The following is a 17,655-nucleotide window of genomic DNA, read 5'->3' as shown; positions in this document are numbered from 1 at the left end:
CAAAGAAAAGTAGAGTTAACAAGAAGATCTGGTTTCCATTCATTTCCAAAACAGACACACCGTGTTCAGAGTCGCATGAGGTTTGCCCAGGGCGGCCCAGGTTCAATTCCAGCCTGTGGCCTCTTTCCTGCTTTCGTACGCTATCCACTGTTCTCTACTATTGGATTAAAGGCATCAAAAAGCCTAAATTATACATGAAAAAGTTTATAAAAAAGTTTTAAAGTTATATATTTAAAAAAATCACGCCTTCACCACGGTGTGTGTGTGACTCCAGGCCAAAAGGTGGCACTGCAGTCCACTTCAAATAGTCAGTCCTCACAGCCTCTTTAAGGAGAAAGCTAACCTAAGCAACAAAAGTATGAATTGGGGTTTATTAATTTTGCCAGAATTGTGGCTAACTGGGAGCTAATCCTCTTTTAAATTATACTGTAACTTGCTAAATGCTGCAAAGTCCTGTACTCATGGTGGGTTAAGGTGGGATAAGACTCTTCATTTTGTCTTGATGTTGGGTTTCTGATAATTAAAATTTAAAAACATTAACAGGTCCTAGACCTGTTAATGTTTTTAGGAAGTGTCTTGAGATAAAGTTTGTTATGGTTTGGCGCTGTAGAAATAAAGATTTATTGAAATAAGAGTCATGTAAAAAAAAAATCACATAACGTGATGGTAGAAAGGCCGTGCTTCCTGCTAATGGCACATAATCAAATAGCTGAAAGTCCATGTTTTAGAAAGTCTAAAATAATCAGTACACCAAAAGTTTGGACATTTGTGTTTGGAAGATAACTATTTCTTTGCTGTATAAATACTTCTTGGCAATAAATCTAATACTGTTGGAAAGCCTGTTTACTTCCCTAAATGGGAATGGTTTATGGTGCATCGTTGTGAATGTTGGTTACACTCATGAAAACATGTCAAACATGTAGCTGACAAAAAGTCATTTAACAATATGGCACCATTTAAAATGGATGTAAACAGGCTTTCCATTAGTTTAATATTTATTTCCAAGAAGCAGAGTTACAAAAGACATAATCTACCGAACACAAATGACTAAATATTTTGTTGAGTTTATTTACCATAAATCCCTTTAAATGTCCGTCACATGCAGAATAACACAGGTTTTCCTGGTCCATACGTCTCTATACAGACCGTTCCTCCTGATCTGCCTAATCCGCCCCTGTCTGTTGATCAGCTGTGCCGTGTTTGCTGTGCAAATAATTAAACCTATCTGGAATCAAATTGTAAACAGTCCATCAGTCTCTGGTGGAATTAAAGCTCAGAGGAAGGGGAGAATTAGCTTTGAAAAGGGTTACAGGGAGAGGAGAGGGGAGCGTAGGCGTGGAGATCGTTAAAGAATCTGAAGATTTGATTTGGAGGTGAGGTTTCTGCTGCTGACCTTGGGATGGAAACACGTGGGTGAAAGCTGAGCTAGTGGACAGTGATGTGATGTTTGAGTCTGAAAAGAAACCTGAAGTAAAGAAAAGAAACAGGACAGCTGTTTTTTATTATTTATTTATCTATTTTTATTGTTTTTTAAATGTTAAATGAAACAGAAGCAGGATAAATCTCTCATAGTTAAACTAAAACTAGAAAACTGGCTGATATATTTCTTTTTTTCTCCATTGTTTCCTGATTGAGAACAAAAGTAACTTATCGAGTTTTGCAGAGAACATTTTCTGCTCTGCAGGATCTTCTACATTTTTTATTGAAGCGACCAGCCGAACAATTTGTCTCAGAGAAGTTTGAGACAAAAACAGAGGAAAGAAGCATTTTGAGTCCTCTTTCTCTTCTGAGCGCTCTGGCGTTTTCACAAAGTGGAGTTTTTCACGCCTGCATGTCTTTTGTGCTGCGGTGACTCATTGTGAAGTCGACTGCAGCGGGCGAGGAGCGGCACAGTGCTGGATGTGTCAGGACTGATCAGGCTGAACAACGCGCCACGGCTGTAAAGACTAACCAGGTTGGTCAAAGGCAACAAAGTAAAAAGTGCAGCGGTGTTCTCGTCTTTTTGCGACTCTTATACAAGCAGCAGGACGACTGTGAGGAGGAGAAGTCTTTAAATTTAAATGACTGGATAAATAATTACTTCATGCCCTATAAAAGCTGATTTTAGACTGCTTAAACCTGTCGGATCAAGTTGAAAAGTTGTGTTTCTTACAACCAATTCAACTGTCTCAAATGTGTATTAACTGTAAATTTAAAAAAAATCAGAAAATACCCAAAAAGAAGATACAGAATGAGCTTTACAAACGTCCAAACAACCTTATTTGCCAGGATAGATATTCTTCTGCAGCACCTTCATACCTGATTATGTTTCCGTCAGTCTTCAGTCCTTCATTAGGAAAATGCATACCGACAAACAGCAGCTGTGATATTAACATAGCCTGGGAAAACAAACAGGTGCCAGGTGCTTCTGGCATCCTCTAATTGGTGTTTTTTTTAACGAGCAAGGCTGAAAATAAACACGTTTTCCAGATGTTGAGGCTCTGAAAGATGTAAGATGAAGCTCATATTATAAACACTTTCTTGTTTTATGGATTAAAGACCCTCAGAAATATGTCAGAACAAAAGAAGAACACTCAGAGTGTAGATAAATCTGGGTGTGATTGTGAAACGAAGTAACTCTTTTCCTGGCATTAAAACCTGTTGGACGTAACATACAAAGTTTATAATCTACCACACATTAAAGCTGATTGCATTTAATCCTGCTTCATTATACAAGGCATGTATTATGAAGTTAATCATGTTCAAAATCATCCGTAAATTTACATTTTCTGTAAGGGGCAAAAACAAAACCAAAGTTTATTCAGTAACTTTCAGAAAACAACATTCAGACTGTGCATTGGCTACTTGTGTGTAGCTAAAGCTCTGTACATTAACAGAAACTCAACAACTCTTACAGCTGATGCCTTTAAATGAATGGATTTATTATGATGTGAAAATGTGAGTAAAAATAACACATTAGGGAACACAAAATGAAATTGAAGTTATGAAATGAGGCAGAAAGTGGGGCATAAAAATGGTTCAGAAAAAGAAGAGGATTGAAAATATTTGGGGGTTAAAATGTTTGCAGGAAGGTGAAATAATCTGAGCATGCAAAACAATCCTGATGAAGTCCAGATCTTAATCCCATTAAAAAAAACTTAGATATTTTCACCGTATAATCAAGATTGGATTAAAAATAAAACAAAACGGGCACTAGATGGCAGCACCTGTGACGAAACAAACTTAAAATACTTAGTCGCACATACCAAGGTCTCCTCGGTCTAAATTCTTGCTTGTGATGTACAGTACTTTCGACAAAGCTTCTGCTAAATCAAATTGTAGAACTTTACAATGTTGCCCCCTAATGGAGAACATTTTCCTCCATCAGAAGCAGAGTTTGCTGATGTTCTCGCGACCAGGGGTGTGTAAAAATATTGATTAAACAATGCATTGAAATATTTCCCAACCTCATCTTCTGAATATATCACCTTCTGGCCAGTGGGGGGCACTGTGCATGTTATTTGCGTTAAAGGGACGGAGGTTGCACAAAACCGAACAACAATAAAATGGCAACCAAAGCGAGCAGCAGCAGCAGCGTCAAGCCAGCTCTTTCAGCTTGTAAGTCTGACATTTGGGTTGTTGCTGAAAAAAATGAGGTGACATATGTTCACGTGGTCATGAAAATAAATATCCCAAAATTGTCAAGAGAAACTTTGATTGTTTGTGTATTTCTACTTCTTACTGAATCCTATGGTAGCCAGTAGGTGTCAGTGAATTTGCCAAAGCAAAAACACAAATGAAGACGCCACAGCACAAATGCAAAAGCCTGAAGCACAGCCACAACGGAAGGTAAGAGGACAGTTATTCTGATCCACACAGATATGTTGTGAAAGTAAGTAAATTATTGTTTTTTTTTTTACCTTTGCTATGAAAAAATATAGGTTTAATGCTAACATTATTATTCATAAAGCTAAATATAAGATGAGGTATCTTTCCGGTAATAAAATAAATATTAGTACTCTGAAGGATATTACAAGGTTAGACCCCCTACAACAATTTATTCATCATAGAGTAAGTTAAAAAAGATAATCATTTACTTACTTTCACAACTTTTCTCTGACCATTGGGTGTTGTGAGTTGTTGCTTTTGAATTCCTGTTTTTGCTCTAGTTTTCGTGTTGTAGCTTTTGCATTTGTGTTGTGGCTTTTGCAAATCATCTGACACCCACTGGCCACCGTAGAATACACATCAATGCATTTAAATGGATATTAAATCAAATGGATATCAAATCAAAACGCAACCTAAAGAATCAAAATTGAAACAAATCGTGAGATTCTTAATAATACCCAACCCTCTTTGTAACACTGCAGAAAACTGACTACTTATCTGGTACCAAGAGACACCTGTGGGACAGGTGAGCTTTGATTTCATCAGTCCATAACGACAGAACAAGGATCTTTGATGCCACTTTTGTTAAAATGTGGACACACCTGATGGAAACGAAACTGTTTGGGTTGAAAACAAAAAGAAATTGAAGTGTTTTTCCCAAACTGACAGAGCATTATCTTCACAGACAGTGTTGTTATCGCTGCTGCAGTACGCTCAATTTATTAGTGATTTCTTCGGTGCACAGAAAACTTCTCTGCAGAGCGTCTTTGTCCATGAAGTCTGTCATATTGCATGGTTTTCTGACAAACCACAAACTGCCACTAGGAGAGGTATTTTTACAGTTCCACGACTGTAGATTCTCCCAGAGGATAAAATAGTTGGCTGTAATCTGCAACTTCAGCACTAGTTGGCACTTTATCTCATAATTGTTCCCTTTTTTAATTTTCTAACAGGCAAGTTGAATAGAAACCACAGCGTAAGCTAGATTTTAAAGTCGGGATATTTCGTCTGCTGTGTTCCTCAGTGGGCCCCGAATGAAAGACAGAAAACCCTGATACGGTCCTGTGTTAGTCACAGAAACAAGAAGTTATGTTTCTCTTCTTAAGAGCACTTTAATAGATGTGACAAAAAGTACCAGACAGAAAGTGGCGAGGGTTGAGATTGGAAACAAGATTTGTGTCCGATGTGGCGCCGAGAGACGGATCAACGTCAGAGTAAGGTCCCCACATGTGCACAAAAAGAGGAATGTGTGTGTGGGAGATTTCTCAGAGCACAAGTGTGTGTACAGTCAGTGTTTTGTGTGTGATTGGAGGGCACAGGCGACTCGTCTTTGGTGCGTCTGAGGACATGGAAGCTGTCAGAGCTTCGTTCATTTCTCCTCAGTCCTCCCTGAAAACGCCACCTCGCCGCAGAGGCCCGGTCTTCTTTAACCTGCCACGTTTTCCAGCGCGCTCTAAACGCAGCGGGCTGTAATCTTAGTGCATTTTGCTGAGGATGAAAGAAGTTAAATCTCTTTCATTTTCTCGCCTTCGCCCCTGTTTTTTTTTTTTTTTTTTCCTCGGGCGTCAGAATTTGGTAATGAAACTTTAAATTCTCGCTGGTACTAAGCCCTCCGCTCCATCACCAAACGCACAAGGTCACATGTTGCAGAGTCCCTGACTGTAATCAGGTTTGTAGATTTTCAGTGAGACAGGTTTTCACAGACCTCTGAGGTGGCTGTTGTGTCCCGGTTTTACCTTTCTGTCCTGTAAGCGTATTTCTCAGACTCATTATTTCCTCCTGCAGGTTGTGCTAAGCCTCTGAGCTTCAGATGGGGTGCAGGATTTCATTCACCCTCCCTCCCCCTCTGCCTCGACTTGATCACTCTGAGATGAATTCATCAAGCGTGTAAACTTGAGATTTGCTCAGTCGTGAGAAAACAGCATGAGCTGAAGGGAGGAGGAAACTGGGTGATTGTTGTTTTGTTTTCTGATGGCGGCCTGGCTCACTATTGGCCTCCAGCGTCTTGTATCAGTGACTAAGTGATGTTTGATTGTTGCACCGCCCCGCTCTGAGGGAGATGATCCATCATTTGCGTTTGTTTATCTGTCAGCATTTGGATTCAGCGGCGCCCTCAAAAAGACTAATCAAATTCCTTTTCATCCACAGAAAGCGGAAATCGCTGTGGCCCCTTTGACTATCACGTTGGTCCGGGAGGAAGTGATTGACTTCTCAAAGCCCTTCATGTCGCTGGGCATTTCTATCATGATCAAAAAGCCCCAGAAATCCAAACCAGGGGTGTTCTCCTTCCTGGACCCGTTGGCCTATGAGATCTGGATGTGCATCGTGTTCGCCTATATCGGCGTGAGCGTGGTGCTCTTCCTGGTCAGCCGCTTCAGCCCGTACGAATGGCACACCGAGGAGCCCGAAGAGGGCACCGACGGTCCGCCAAGCGACCAGCCCCCCAATGAGTTTGGTATCTTCAACTCCCTCTGGTTCTCCCTGGGCGCCTTCATGCAGCAGGGCTGTGACATCTCCCCCAGGTAAGATCCGCTTCAGGCTCAGCGTCAGAGCTTTTTATCTCATAAAGCAAATTAAAAGATGTTTTTTTCTACTGATAAACTTTGAGCTCATTAGTCCTCAGGCTGGGGACACATTAGACGACTTTCAGGTTGATTAGAATCACAATGTGTCATCATCACCTCTAATTGGATCGTGTAAGAGATGGTCTGAAAAGTGTTTTTTTAATGTCTCACCTGTCAATCAGGTCTCATTTCTGTGTCAAACAGTTTTGATTGACACAAATTAGACAAGTCTTGACATTATCGTGTGACAAGCAGCTGCCATCATCAGTCTTCACGTTCTGCCTCTAAGGCATTGTGAGGTCTTCCTAAAAAAAGTCTTGATTTATAAATATTTGCCCATTCTTAATCAAGGTTTTAACCCTTTAACTTCCTGCTCAACTGTTTGGTATAGAGAATTAATTGGAAAGAGTTAAACCTGATTGGATCGTCGCTACAGTTTTTTTTTTTCTTAAAATGGAATGTCAAAGGGTTAAAAGTTGAAGGTAGAGTCTACTGGATTTTCTATTAAAAAAAGTAAACATTTTAAGGAATAATCCTGCTCAATCGTCTCATCTGGGCCTTTGTACATGTGTGTCAGTGTCTGTGTCTGCCTCAAACTCCCTCCTCTGCCTGGATGTTGATGTTTTGGTTGTTTTGTTACATATCTGGGCGGAGAGTAAGGGGGTTACATCAGCCAATCACAGAGCACCCAGAATGCAAGTGACTTTGCTTGTTAATCATTAGCGAGTGGAAGAAGCTAACCCGAGTGGCTACGATAGTGGACGTAGCACGAAGAAAGACAAACACAACCAAAGTGAAACAAAACCCCAAACAGATAAAGCTTTTTCCTAAACGAGGGTGAAGCTTGACTTGACTTTCACTCCCTTTCAGTAAAAGGACGGAGAAAGAGCAATGTTAGCTTTCTGCTAACCAGGTATGTGTCACATACCCGTGGTTAGCTTGTGCTAACATGCTAAGTCAGGTGCACGGCTCTTGAGTCTTTCCCATGTAAAAATGCGATGCTACAGGTGGTTTCTGGGCTAGTTAGTGTGTTCCCTTAGCTTCAGTTCGAGGCTGTGGGTGTGTGCTGCAGCTGGCACTGAGCTAAGGAGGAGGAGCCCAGTTTCAATGTTGTGTTTACTGACATGACGAAAATTTCTGCAGACTCTACCTTTAAGTAGGTTTCATATCCCTTGCATCGAAAAAAATGAAAGTTAATGGGTTAAAATTAGATTATCAACTACAAAATTGGTTATTTCTAGATGCTATTTCTCAGTATCTCAGTATCAGACCAAAAGACCCTAGGATGACACCACACAGGCTGTGAAAGTATTGCAGGGAAACTTTTTCCTTGAATGGGAAAGGATTTCCTCTTTCAGGAAAGGAGTCTTGGATTTATTTTGTAGTGTTATCGTACAATGGGGCTGGACTGTCAAAAAGAGAAAGGAGGTTAGAGCAGAAGAAAGCTAAACAGTGACAGAGCACAAGCTAAAGGCTTATAGGGCTAAACTGTTTGTGCTAATGTTCATTCCAACCCACGTGCAGCAGTTATTCTGCAGTGGTCTGTTCAAACTTGAGAGTCTACAGAATTTACTAAGTGTGATAGTTGTTACGTTTCAAACAATAAATAAATACATTATCTTGTTGCTTTGCCTTCTGGGAAAAGTTGTCTTGAAGAAAGAAAAGAAGTCTTTAAAGGTAGGGTCTGCAGGAGATTTAATTACTTGTTAGTAAACACAACATTCAAACTAGGCTCCTCCTTGGCTCAGTGCCAGCGGCAGCACACACCCACACCCTCAAACTGAACCTACGTTAACGGACTCACTAGCACAGCAACCATCTGTAGCATCGTATTTCTACGTGGGAGAGACTCAAGAGCCGTGCGCCTGACTTAGCATCCTAGCACAACCTAACCACGGGTATTTGACACATATCTGGTTAGCAGAAAGCTAACTCTCTGTGCTGTACTGCTCTGAGTGAAAGTTGAGCCAAGCTTCACTCTCGTTAAGAAAAAAGCTTTATCTGTTAAGAGTTTAGTTTTGCACTTACCGTATTTTCCGCACTATAAGTGCGCCTTATAATCCGATGTGCCTTATATATGGATCAATATCGATTAATCATGGCGACCATGTTCAAGGGGCGTCGTCGGAGTAACAGCGGTAAGCAGTAAGAACCTGTAAAGAGGAATTTTGCTAATTGCTAACATTAGCTCACAGGCTGGCCCGGGCTTCTTCTCTTGTTTATTGTTAGAGCAATACAGCGCCCCCCAAAGGTCTGGCATTTGAACTGATCTCTGGAAACAGCTTTTGTGGACGGCAGAAATGGCTTCGTCTTTACAGAGCACTTTTTTTGAAAATGGCACAGAAAACAGTTGGATAGGAAAATGTGTGGCTCCGTGTGGATGTAGCCTGAGTTTGACTGACTTATTGACTGTTTTGTTGACATTCCCTTTAGCGCAGCTCCATCTAGTGGATGCATAACGCAACCGTAGCCACTACTGTAGCTTCTACTCTATGCGCCTTATAATGCGGTGCGCCCTATATATGAAAACAGTTTTCAAATAGGCCAGTCATTGAAGGTGCGCTCTATATTCCGCCTTGAAGCACCTTGTAGTGCGGAAAAAAAATAAGGTAGTAAGATTTGTTCACTCAGAAAAACACTTTAAAAAACAATTATTTTCATAAAAAAAACAACAACAAAGTTCTTGTATCAAGTATTAACTGAAAAGAAATAGGCAGAAGCAGGATGCTAATCTAGGCCTAGCCTACGTTTTTAACAAAATTTACAAAATTAAGCTACCAAATAACAAATATAAGAGAAAATCAACTTTATCAACACTAATTATTTTCAAAAATAACTTTACAGACCTTTTTTCTAAAAAAAATCATCAACACACAAAGTTGTTTGCACACTGGGCGCTCTGTGATTGGCTGAAGTAACCACCCAGAAACATCCTGATACAACCAAAACATCAACATCCAGGCAGAGGAGGGGGTTTGAGGCAGACACAGACACTGACACACATGTATAAAGGCCCAGAGGAGACGATTAAGTAGGATTATTCCTGTAAAAGTTGATATTTTATTTGTTTAGGAAAATCCTGCAGACTCTACCTTTAATAGATCTGCTCTCCAAAAACCAATTCACATCTTTAGGACAGTGGGTGATGGTGCTCATGGGAAATATATAACCCCCAGCCTGACGAGCAAAATGAGCAGATCTTTTATGCTTTCATAGTTTTCTAGATTTTTGTGTATAAGGTGTAAGTATGTGTGTGTCTGACGTCCAGTGTTTGCTGCTCATCCTGTGTTCACACATTCAACGCTCTGTGTGTGTAGTTTAAGAAAGAGAGGGAAGGAGAGCTTCTCTCAGCTGGTGTTTATTGATTTCCCTCCTTCTCTTCAGCCATATTGTCCTTTCTCTGACTTGTGTACACAGTGTTGTCAGCTCATTAGAGCAGCAGGTTGTCTCCGTGTCTCTCACTTGTACTCCTCATGTCTCTGGTTACAGACGTGACCATGATTCACTGAGAACACACCTTCCACTCCTCATCTCAAATTTATTACATTCAATACCCAGAATCCCCTGGGCTTCAGACCTCGAGGCTGGTGTCCAGGGTGGGGAAACTGGGTCTCGTCCTCGTGTTGCTCTGCAGCTTTCCAGCCTTGGTCGTCTTTGTGTTTTTAATCAAAGATCAGCTTCATGTCCGTCCTCACGCGCTGGCATTCTCTCTGCTGACATCCACAGCATAAAGACTGGTAAAGCCTGTAAATCGTAATGGTTTCTCATATCTTTTAAAGCCTTCCTCTGCTGCCTGAATGGCTTTGTCAAGCTTAAAGTTTCTGTCTTATTCTAAGATAGACGGCTCCTATAGTTATTTCAAGTCTGTTTTATAATACTGCTTTAAGCCCTTATGGATGTAGAGCTGTGATAGAGTTGGTTAAGATTTGAGGAGATGAAAAGAGGAACCAACCCCGCCTGTATCTTTCAGCCTCCCCCCAGCAGACGAGAGCAGAGACACACACGAGCTGGAGGATCCTGAGGTACAGTTATAGCCCAGCGTCACGTAAGCAACCTATAGAGGAGACTATAGAGCGTCTGTTTAAGGAGCATTCTGGCTTTGTTCACAGTCACCATCATAATAACCACCCTGCTCGCCACATCTCCGCCTGTGTACTGCAGATAAGGACTTAAGAACCATGTAACAATGTCGCTATCCAAAAGAAAAGTCTACATTTCTGCCCTCTCCCTGGTTCCACCTGTCACTGCTAATCCCACCGGCCTCTCCCGATCCATCAGCACGCCGCCCCGGAGCTCAGAGGCTCTTCTGCTCCAGTTTAGCCTGACAGGGCAGCATGCAAATCCCCGCACACAGGGGAGATTAGAGGCAGAGGAGGGAGGAAGGCGAGGGCAGAGGTGAACGGGGCTGAATTAGGGCCAGGGGCCAACGGTGATCGCTCATGTGTTAAAGTCCCGAGTCGACCGGACAGTCAAAAATCAATCTGAGCGCAAGACAGTCTCTGGAAGTTTAGGGAGATGAGTTTCCCCTCAGGAAGGATTACAAAATAAGTTTATGAGTCAGAGAAAAACTTTCGGGTCTTACTGCTCAGACAGGAGGTTCAGAGGAGCAGGTTTGGGTCAGGAAAGGTAGAGCTGATGGTGTGGTCTGTTCAGAAAATATAATGTCATGACAGAAACTAACCACTCTTTAGAGGAGTTTCTGAGATTTAATACTGAGAATAAAATCTACAAACACTGAAGAAGAGAGATCCTCATGCTTACCTACGGTGGCCAGGAGGTGTCAGACACAAAAAAGTTGTGAAAGTTAGTAGATGATTGTTTTGTTTTTTAACCTCAGCAATAAATACAACTTAAGGGTCACACCTTGTGTTCTTTTTGTAATGTACTTATATTTTATTTTTACCAGTTATGTGCCATATTTTTTATCTGGCTCTAAGAATCGGCCATGGCATATTGTTTGCATTGTAGCCATAATAATTAAAACTTAAGTAAAATAAGAAAACAATCATTTATTTACTTTAATAACCTTTCTGTGTCTGTTAGGATAACTGTCCTCTTAGCTTACGTTGTGTTGTTTGCATTTATTTTTTTCCGTTTGCAAAACATCTGACACCTCCTGGCCACCGTACATACCGATTCCCAAGTCAGTTAGAGAGGAAGTAAAGTTTATCTAAATCAGAGTAGTTTAGTCCTAGAGTATAAGCTGTGCAGAGTAAGTTGAACAAAGGCTTAGGTCAGTATGAGCGAAGCCCTGTGTCGGTGTGCGTTACCACATTGAGAAAGTCCCGTTGGGGTACATGTGGCACTTGAAGACTGACCTAAAGACTGCTGTACAGTTTTATTTCTTTTTCTTCAGAATCTGGTTTACTTGTTAGTGGTTGTGTGTACAATTTATTGAGATCTTCAGTTATTTTTAATCTTTTTTTTTTCCAACTATTGATTTTTTTTATACTTGTTTATTCATTCTCTTATTTTTTTCAACACATATCATGTTTCTGATATGACAATTATTATGCATCTTGAAAATCTCAATTTAAAAAAACAAATTGAAAAAAAGGAAGAAATTCATGTGACCAATACAGCTGCTGTTTGGCCTGTCACTGAGGCGCTCAACTGTGTTTATAGAAGTGCTTCGGCCAACAGGATGCGTCTCTGCCATAACAATCACAGATCTTTAAGGCACAACTCTTTCCTCTACGTCATGGTGATACGGAGCCCGAAAGAAAAAGTGGGACAGTTTTTGATTTTATATCAGCAATTAATGTGTTTGTTTTTTTTTTCTTCAAACATTTCTATCAGGTGTATTAATTTTTAAAAGTTTGACCACAGCCCATCTGGAATGACTGGAGAGACAGATTTTTTTTAACCTATACTGCAGTCAGCCACCAGGGGGAGCAGTTTTTGTGGCGACCTCACTTCAAGCCGAGCAAGATGACGTCCATTTTTTTTTACAGTCTACGGTAGTGACACAGTATCAATACGGTTTGGGTAAAGTGCTGCAACAGTTCATGAGGCATCATCTACCCATCACTACCGGTGCCTATTACGTTTTTTTCAGTTTTGCACCCGTCTAACTATGCAAATGAAGACATATTGTCTTAATGTATTTCAAACATCAGCTAAACGTTATCTGCTTTTATGTCGGGTAAAAGTTGGGAAGCTTTTGTTAATTTTTTTTTAATTTTCTGAGGCAGTGTTCTGAGTAAATCACCCTGTGAGTGAGGCTGCTTGTTTTTGTAGTTTCTTCTATTTCTGTGAAGTCTCCATCGAAACCAGGATACTGCTGTTATTTAAAAACTGGTGTGTGAATTGATTTCCAACTGAAAGGTGGAATTCAGTCTTTTTAAAAAATGGTTTAATGTGGCTCCAGCTTCCTGATCTCCCAATTTTCCTCATTTAATCCACCTTCTCTGTCCCTCGCTGCTTCCTCATCCTCTCTATATTTAACTTTTCCTCATTTGGAGATGGATCCAACAAGAAAGGCAGAGGTGGAAATAGCACAGACCCTCCCTGGTCTTCTTAATAAGGGTTAATACCCCCTTCTGCTCCCTAAAGGCAGCCCATGATAATTAATTCAGTGATTAATATCCCGATCTCTGATGGCGATGTCTCGGTGGGGAGAGGAGACGGGGGGAGCTCAAATGAAATGGCGACATGATAGTGTTTGTAATTGACTCCAAATCCCCGGCGACTGCAGCTTGAGTTATTCTGTTTATTCCTCCAGAGACCGCAGGATGTCACATCCCCGCATCGGAAAACATCAATATAAATATCACGCCAGCCGTCTGGAGGTTTAATCGGTCACGGCTGCTGCAGGTGTTGTCAGTCATTTCCATCTCATTGCTTCAGATGGATTATCTTTGTCTCCTCTGCTGAGTCATAGTCGCCACTTTGTCGGCGAGCTAATGAGAGCGCCGTGATTGGCTTGATTAGTCCTGATTAGCCCAGAGAGCGTGAACACTGATGGCAAATTTCCTGACGGCTACAGATGAAGCGTAGCTTTTAATTCCAGTCGTGGATTTGGGCCGACAAAAGCCGCGTTTGAAAAGGAGAAACGACTTTCAAGTGGTCTCTATCTGAAAGATTCCCATTATTCGATTAATTCCTTCAATGCCAATTAGCTTCTGTTATCCAGCTGACACACGGCGGTTCTGCCGCACTGCTTATTGCTTATGTCAGCAGGCCTTGTCCTTCGTCACACCCGGCTGATTCGTCGCACCGTTCCTGCAAATTACGGGTGTTGCTGGAGGCTGTGATTGCCTCTGTATGTACAGTGTAGCTCCAGCTTCAAAGTCAAGAGCCAATTTAGCGTTTCCTGCTTTCATATTACTGTAGCAGTTGCTGAGTGTGTAGCTTTCATCCAAAACAAACATCTCCGGCGGCCTTTGAAATTCGTGTTTGTGTTTCCTCAGTTCGGCCTGTCTTCTCTCCTGACCCCTTAATGCGAGGCGTGCATCTGTATTTAGTGCAGCTGCTCTGAAGCTTGTTTCATTCCAGCGCTTTGTCGAGGCCCCGAGGGCGAAAACTTCACAGTGTTTCACAGGAGGAGATCAAAACTAAAAGGTAATGTCCAGCAGCAAATTACTGCGTTCCTGGCCGGCCTTTCATCACTTTGTTTTATCTCTGCGCTCGTCGTGAGGAGGCTCTCATCAGATTTATGTTCAGTTTGAGCTGAAAATCACATTAATGAGGTAAACAGAGGCTGGTGGTGTTCTGACCTAAATCTAAACTCAATTTGAACACACACCTTTTTTTAAAGTAGCGTTTTAACACGTCATAAAATGCAAAATAACTCCAAGAAAAAGTTTTCTACTCAGTCGGAAGTTTTTGGAAAAGACTGAATATTCCCCCCACGTAAAATGTAAATAAAGATCTGCTGAAAGAGGGAACTTTCTCCAAGATTAGCCAACATCATATGGAGCTAATAGAGACATTATCTCAGACTCACTGGGGGATGGGCTCTGGCAAACATTAAAGAGCCGGATTATCTTTGATTATATATCACCGTTTAAGCTGCCGTTTAAGCCAAAGATAGACATCAGTGAGAAAGATTACCAAGGCTTTGAGTTCTTCTTCTTTTATTTCTGATAACCTTTAGCCTCGTGATGTCATCTTAGGACACCTATAAATGTTAAAACTGTGATTATTTCATAACCATCACTTATCCCTAAACAAAATTTCATCCCTTCACACATGATTTATGAATATTTTTTTGATAAATGTTGTGACTTTTTATTTTGTTATTGTTGTTGAAAGGTTCCTTTAGTCATAGGATGCCAGTCAGAGAATTTATGACAAAAATCCTATTTGTGTTTAGTTTGTTTTTTAAGTCAGCACTCTTAAAATGAGTCATACACAAAAAATGTAAATGTACAAAATGAGAAAAAAAAACAAAAACCTCATAATAATATTTTTTTTAAAATGCCCCGAACCAAAATCATTCATTCATAAAGTCCAAATTTACCAAAAAGTTGATTCAGAAATATAACAATAACAGATAAATGATAAACACAGATGTGCAGTACACATGGTATTGATTTAAAAAAAACTGAAAAAAATCATTTCATAAAGGAAATTTAGCTCATCAAGCTCAGTTCATCTCAGTTCAGTTCACAGAAAAAGACAGACTTAAAAAACAGTTTCGTTTGTAGTTCATAAAAAAAAAGAGGTCAGTTGAAATCCAAAGGCAAAAAGACAAAAAAGAAAACAATTAAAATACTCACAGTGGAAGATCAGCTCCAAAACTCAGTCACTCACGTCAGCCAGTCGTGTCAGAGTATCCGAGGATGAGTTAGGGAATACTGTGCAACTGGTTCGTGTCCTGATCTGGGAATGCCAAAGAGGTTAATGATGGGTGTCTTTGCATGCAAACGAGGGACTCAGCAACCCTGACTTTTGCGTTTTAACTCAGACAATTGCACAGCTCCATGGTGTTTTCCCGGGACTTTTTCATAAAGCAACCGGTGCCTTCGACTGACGTCATCAATAAAAGCCTCAGAGCTCGCAGGTAGCCAAGCTAACAGGAGCAGGAGGAGAGGAACTAACCAGCTCATCATAACATATTTGTTTATTCTTATCAACAACAGAGCAGTTCATCACTCCCTGTACTTACCTCAGGAGTTGGAGAAAAACAGGCTGTAGTTCCTCAAATGGCCACAAGAGGCTTGCTCCAGTCTGAGCCCATTCCCATAAGTTGAAGAAGCGAAATAATTTCAGACTATAGCTGTCCTGAAATCAGTTTCTAACTTCATTATTGTCAAAAAATGATCAGGTTATTTATTGAAAACTTAGGGAAAGGGGCAAAATACTCAAACATGCGTCCAGGAAGGTCCTCTGATGTGATTGTGGTAATGGCTAGCCAGCTAGCAGACAACATAAGTCTAGGGAGACAGTTTTTGTAACTAAACTGATTCGTCTAGACTAGAGTGAACACAAACTTCCTGTGGTCTTCCTCAGAAGTAGTTTGGTCATCCTACCTGTAGCATCTGGACGACGGCACCCCAGCTGTGTGACGATATGTAGAGCCGCATTTCCACCAACCAGACCGGTTTGCTTTGTCTTGGTACGGCGTGCATTTTGTGGTGTTTCCACTGACTAATCAGTGGATGGGACAGATCCCCAAATAACCGAGACGAGGCGTCCCAATTTTTGGGACCCTTTCGTATGGGCGCCAGACTGAACCGCTCTCAGAAGGTGGAGCTACAACACTGCAGACCGTTGATTGGTCAAAAGAATCATCACTTACCCCGACAGCAGATGCATTTCTCCTGGTGGCACACAGACTTCTCTGAAACAAAGCCTGGTTGTGCTTTGTATCAAAGAGCTACATGACAATCACAAAGAGGACGAAATGCTGCATGTCTTCCATCTATGCTCTTTGTTTACTGTGTCGAGTTTTTCTTCTTTGTTGGATTTATCAGCGGGGTAAACTGTGTCACGCTGCTGTTTAACAGCTGTGGCTTTCGGCATCTGGCATACACGCCGCCTACCACGAGAGAGCACAGTTTGCTGTGGAAACGCAAACTGGATCAGGCTTAACTGAACCAAACCATCCCAAATCAGACTGCTTGGCGGAAACATGGCTTAGGCTTCCTGATCATCACAGCCTTTCTGATCTAACACTGGTCTCTGAGTGGATGACTTTGACCTTTACCCGGTCCATGAAGAGGTCACAAAAACTGTCTAACTGTCTTAACGGTGTCAGACCATGAACCCTTTTGGACTGACATCTACGTAGTCTTTTTTTCTTGCTTTTTTTTTGTCTATCTTACCTTTTATGACACCAGCATCTAGCAAATAAAACCACTATCGCCCCCTATGATGAACCTACTCATTATATGGTATTAGCGGTGTTAGCAAATGTTCATTACTAGCTTAGGCTCAACATTACATTTTTGAAATAGAAGATTATTCTCAACAACGTTCGTATAAAAACTCTACTGTTGGTATAAAAACTCCTGAAGGAGTAGCTTAAATATTTTTAAGGCCTCACATCAGACCTCCTGGGTCTTTGCTGGGCTCTCTTCCATTTTCCCTCAGCTTTAAATCTAAAACTCTGCTGTAGAGGTCATGTTTTACTGATTTGAGCTTCAAACAGCGGTGAAATTTAGCAGGACTAGTGAATAATGTGTGTAATGATTTAGTCTGTATGGTAAAATGTGCCTCAGTATTCCCTCCACAGCTCCCAGAGCTCAGGTGATCCAGCTTTAACCCTTTAATTTCACCTCACAGCCGACATTTGAATACAGGCTTTTATTACGGCGAGATTTAAATTCCTATAACCGAGCCGCCTCTGAGTCCAGGATGCAGGCGAAGGTCGGGAAAGTAAGAGGAAGGATCTTGAGTGACAGTTTTTGTGCCATGAATAAGTGAAAAAGTGTGGTCTCGCCCCAGGTATCACCCAGGGAGCGGACCAAACCTGCTCATTTATTTAGGAGCTGCTCAAGGTCAGAGCTCGCCTCCTTCCTCTGCTCCTTCTCCACCTCCTTCACTTTATGTTCCTGTGTTTTCTCCTCTGCCCTCGTTTTTCTGCTTTCCAAATGCTGCCTTAAATCCTGCAGAAACACACACACACACACACACACACACTGCACCAAATCAGCCCTGACAGCAGCGTCTTTATTCATTTTTCCTGCACATCAAAGGAAACATAAGAAGGAAGAAGGAAGCGCATTAAAGTTTGCTTCCTTCCATCCCAGGAGTGGCAGGAGGTTTTCCTCAGACC

At 41.2% G+C, this 17,655-nt stretch overlaps 1 protein-coding gene across 4 annotated transcripts in view; it reads left to right on the top strand.

The window, feature by feature from the left end:
• Window positions 1–17,655, top strand: part of LOC141791930 (glutamate receptor 4) — a 220,000-nt gene that overhangs the window by 171,288 nt on the left and 31,057 nt on the right. For all 4 annotated transcript variants that reach the window (XR_012598340.1, XR_012598339.1, XM_074672644.1 and 1 more), the window contains exon 11: window positions 6,016–6,389. Coding sequence is in view for 2 of the 4 variants with exons in the window: in XM_074672644.1 (XP_074528745.1) it covers window positions 6,016–6,389 (374 nt within the window). In the remaining 2 variants the exon portion in view is untranslated. The remainder of the gene's footprint in view (window positions 1–6,015; window positions 6,390–17,655) is intronic.

Source organism: Halichoeres trimaculatus, unplaced genomic scaffold (genome assembly GCF_033239565.1).
Source record: "Halichoeres trimaculatus isolate MK-OKI-2021-1 unplaced genomic scaffold, fHalTri1.1 fHalTri1_scaffold_6, whole genome shotgun sequence".
Lineage (NCBI taxonomy): Eukaryota > Metazoa > Chordata > Actinopteri > Labriformes > Labridae > Halichoeres > Halichoeres trimaculatus.
This window is presented reverse-complemented; position numbering and strand designations above follow the sequence as displayed.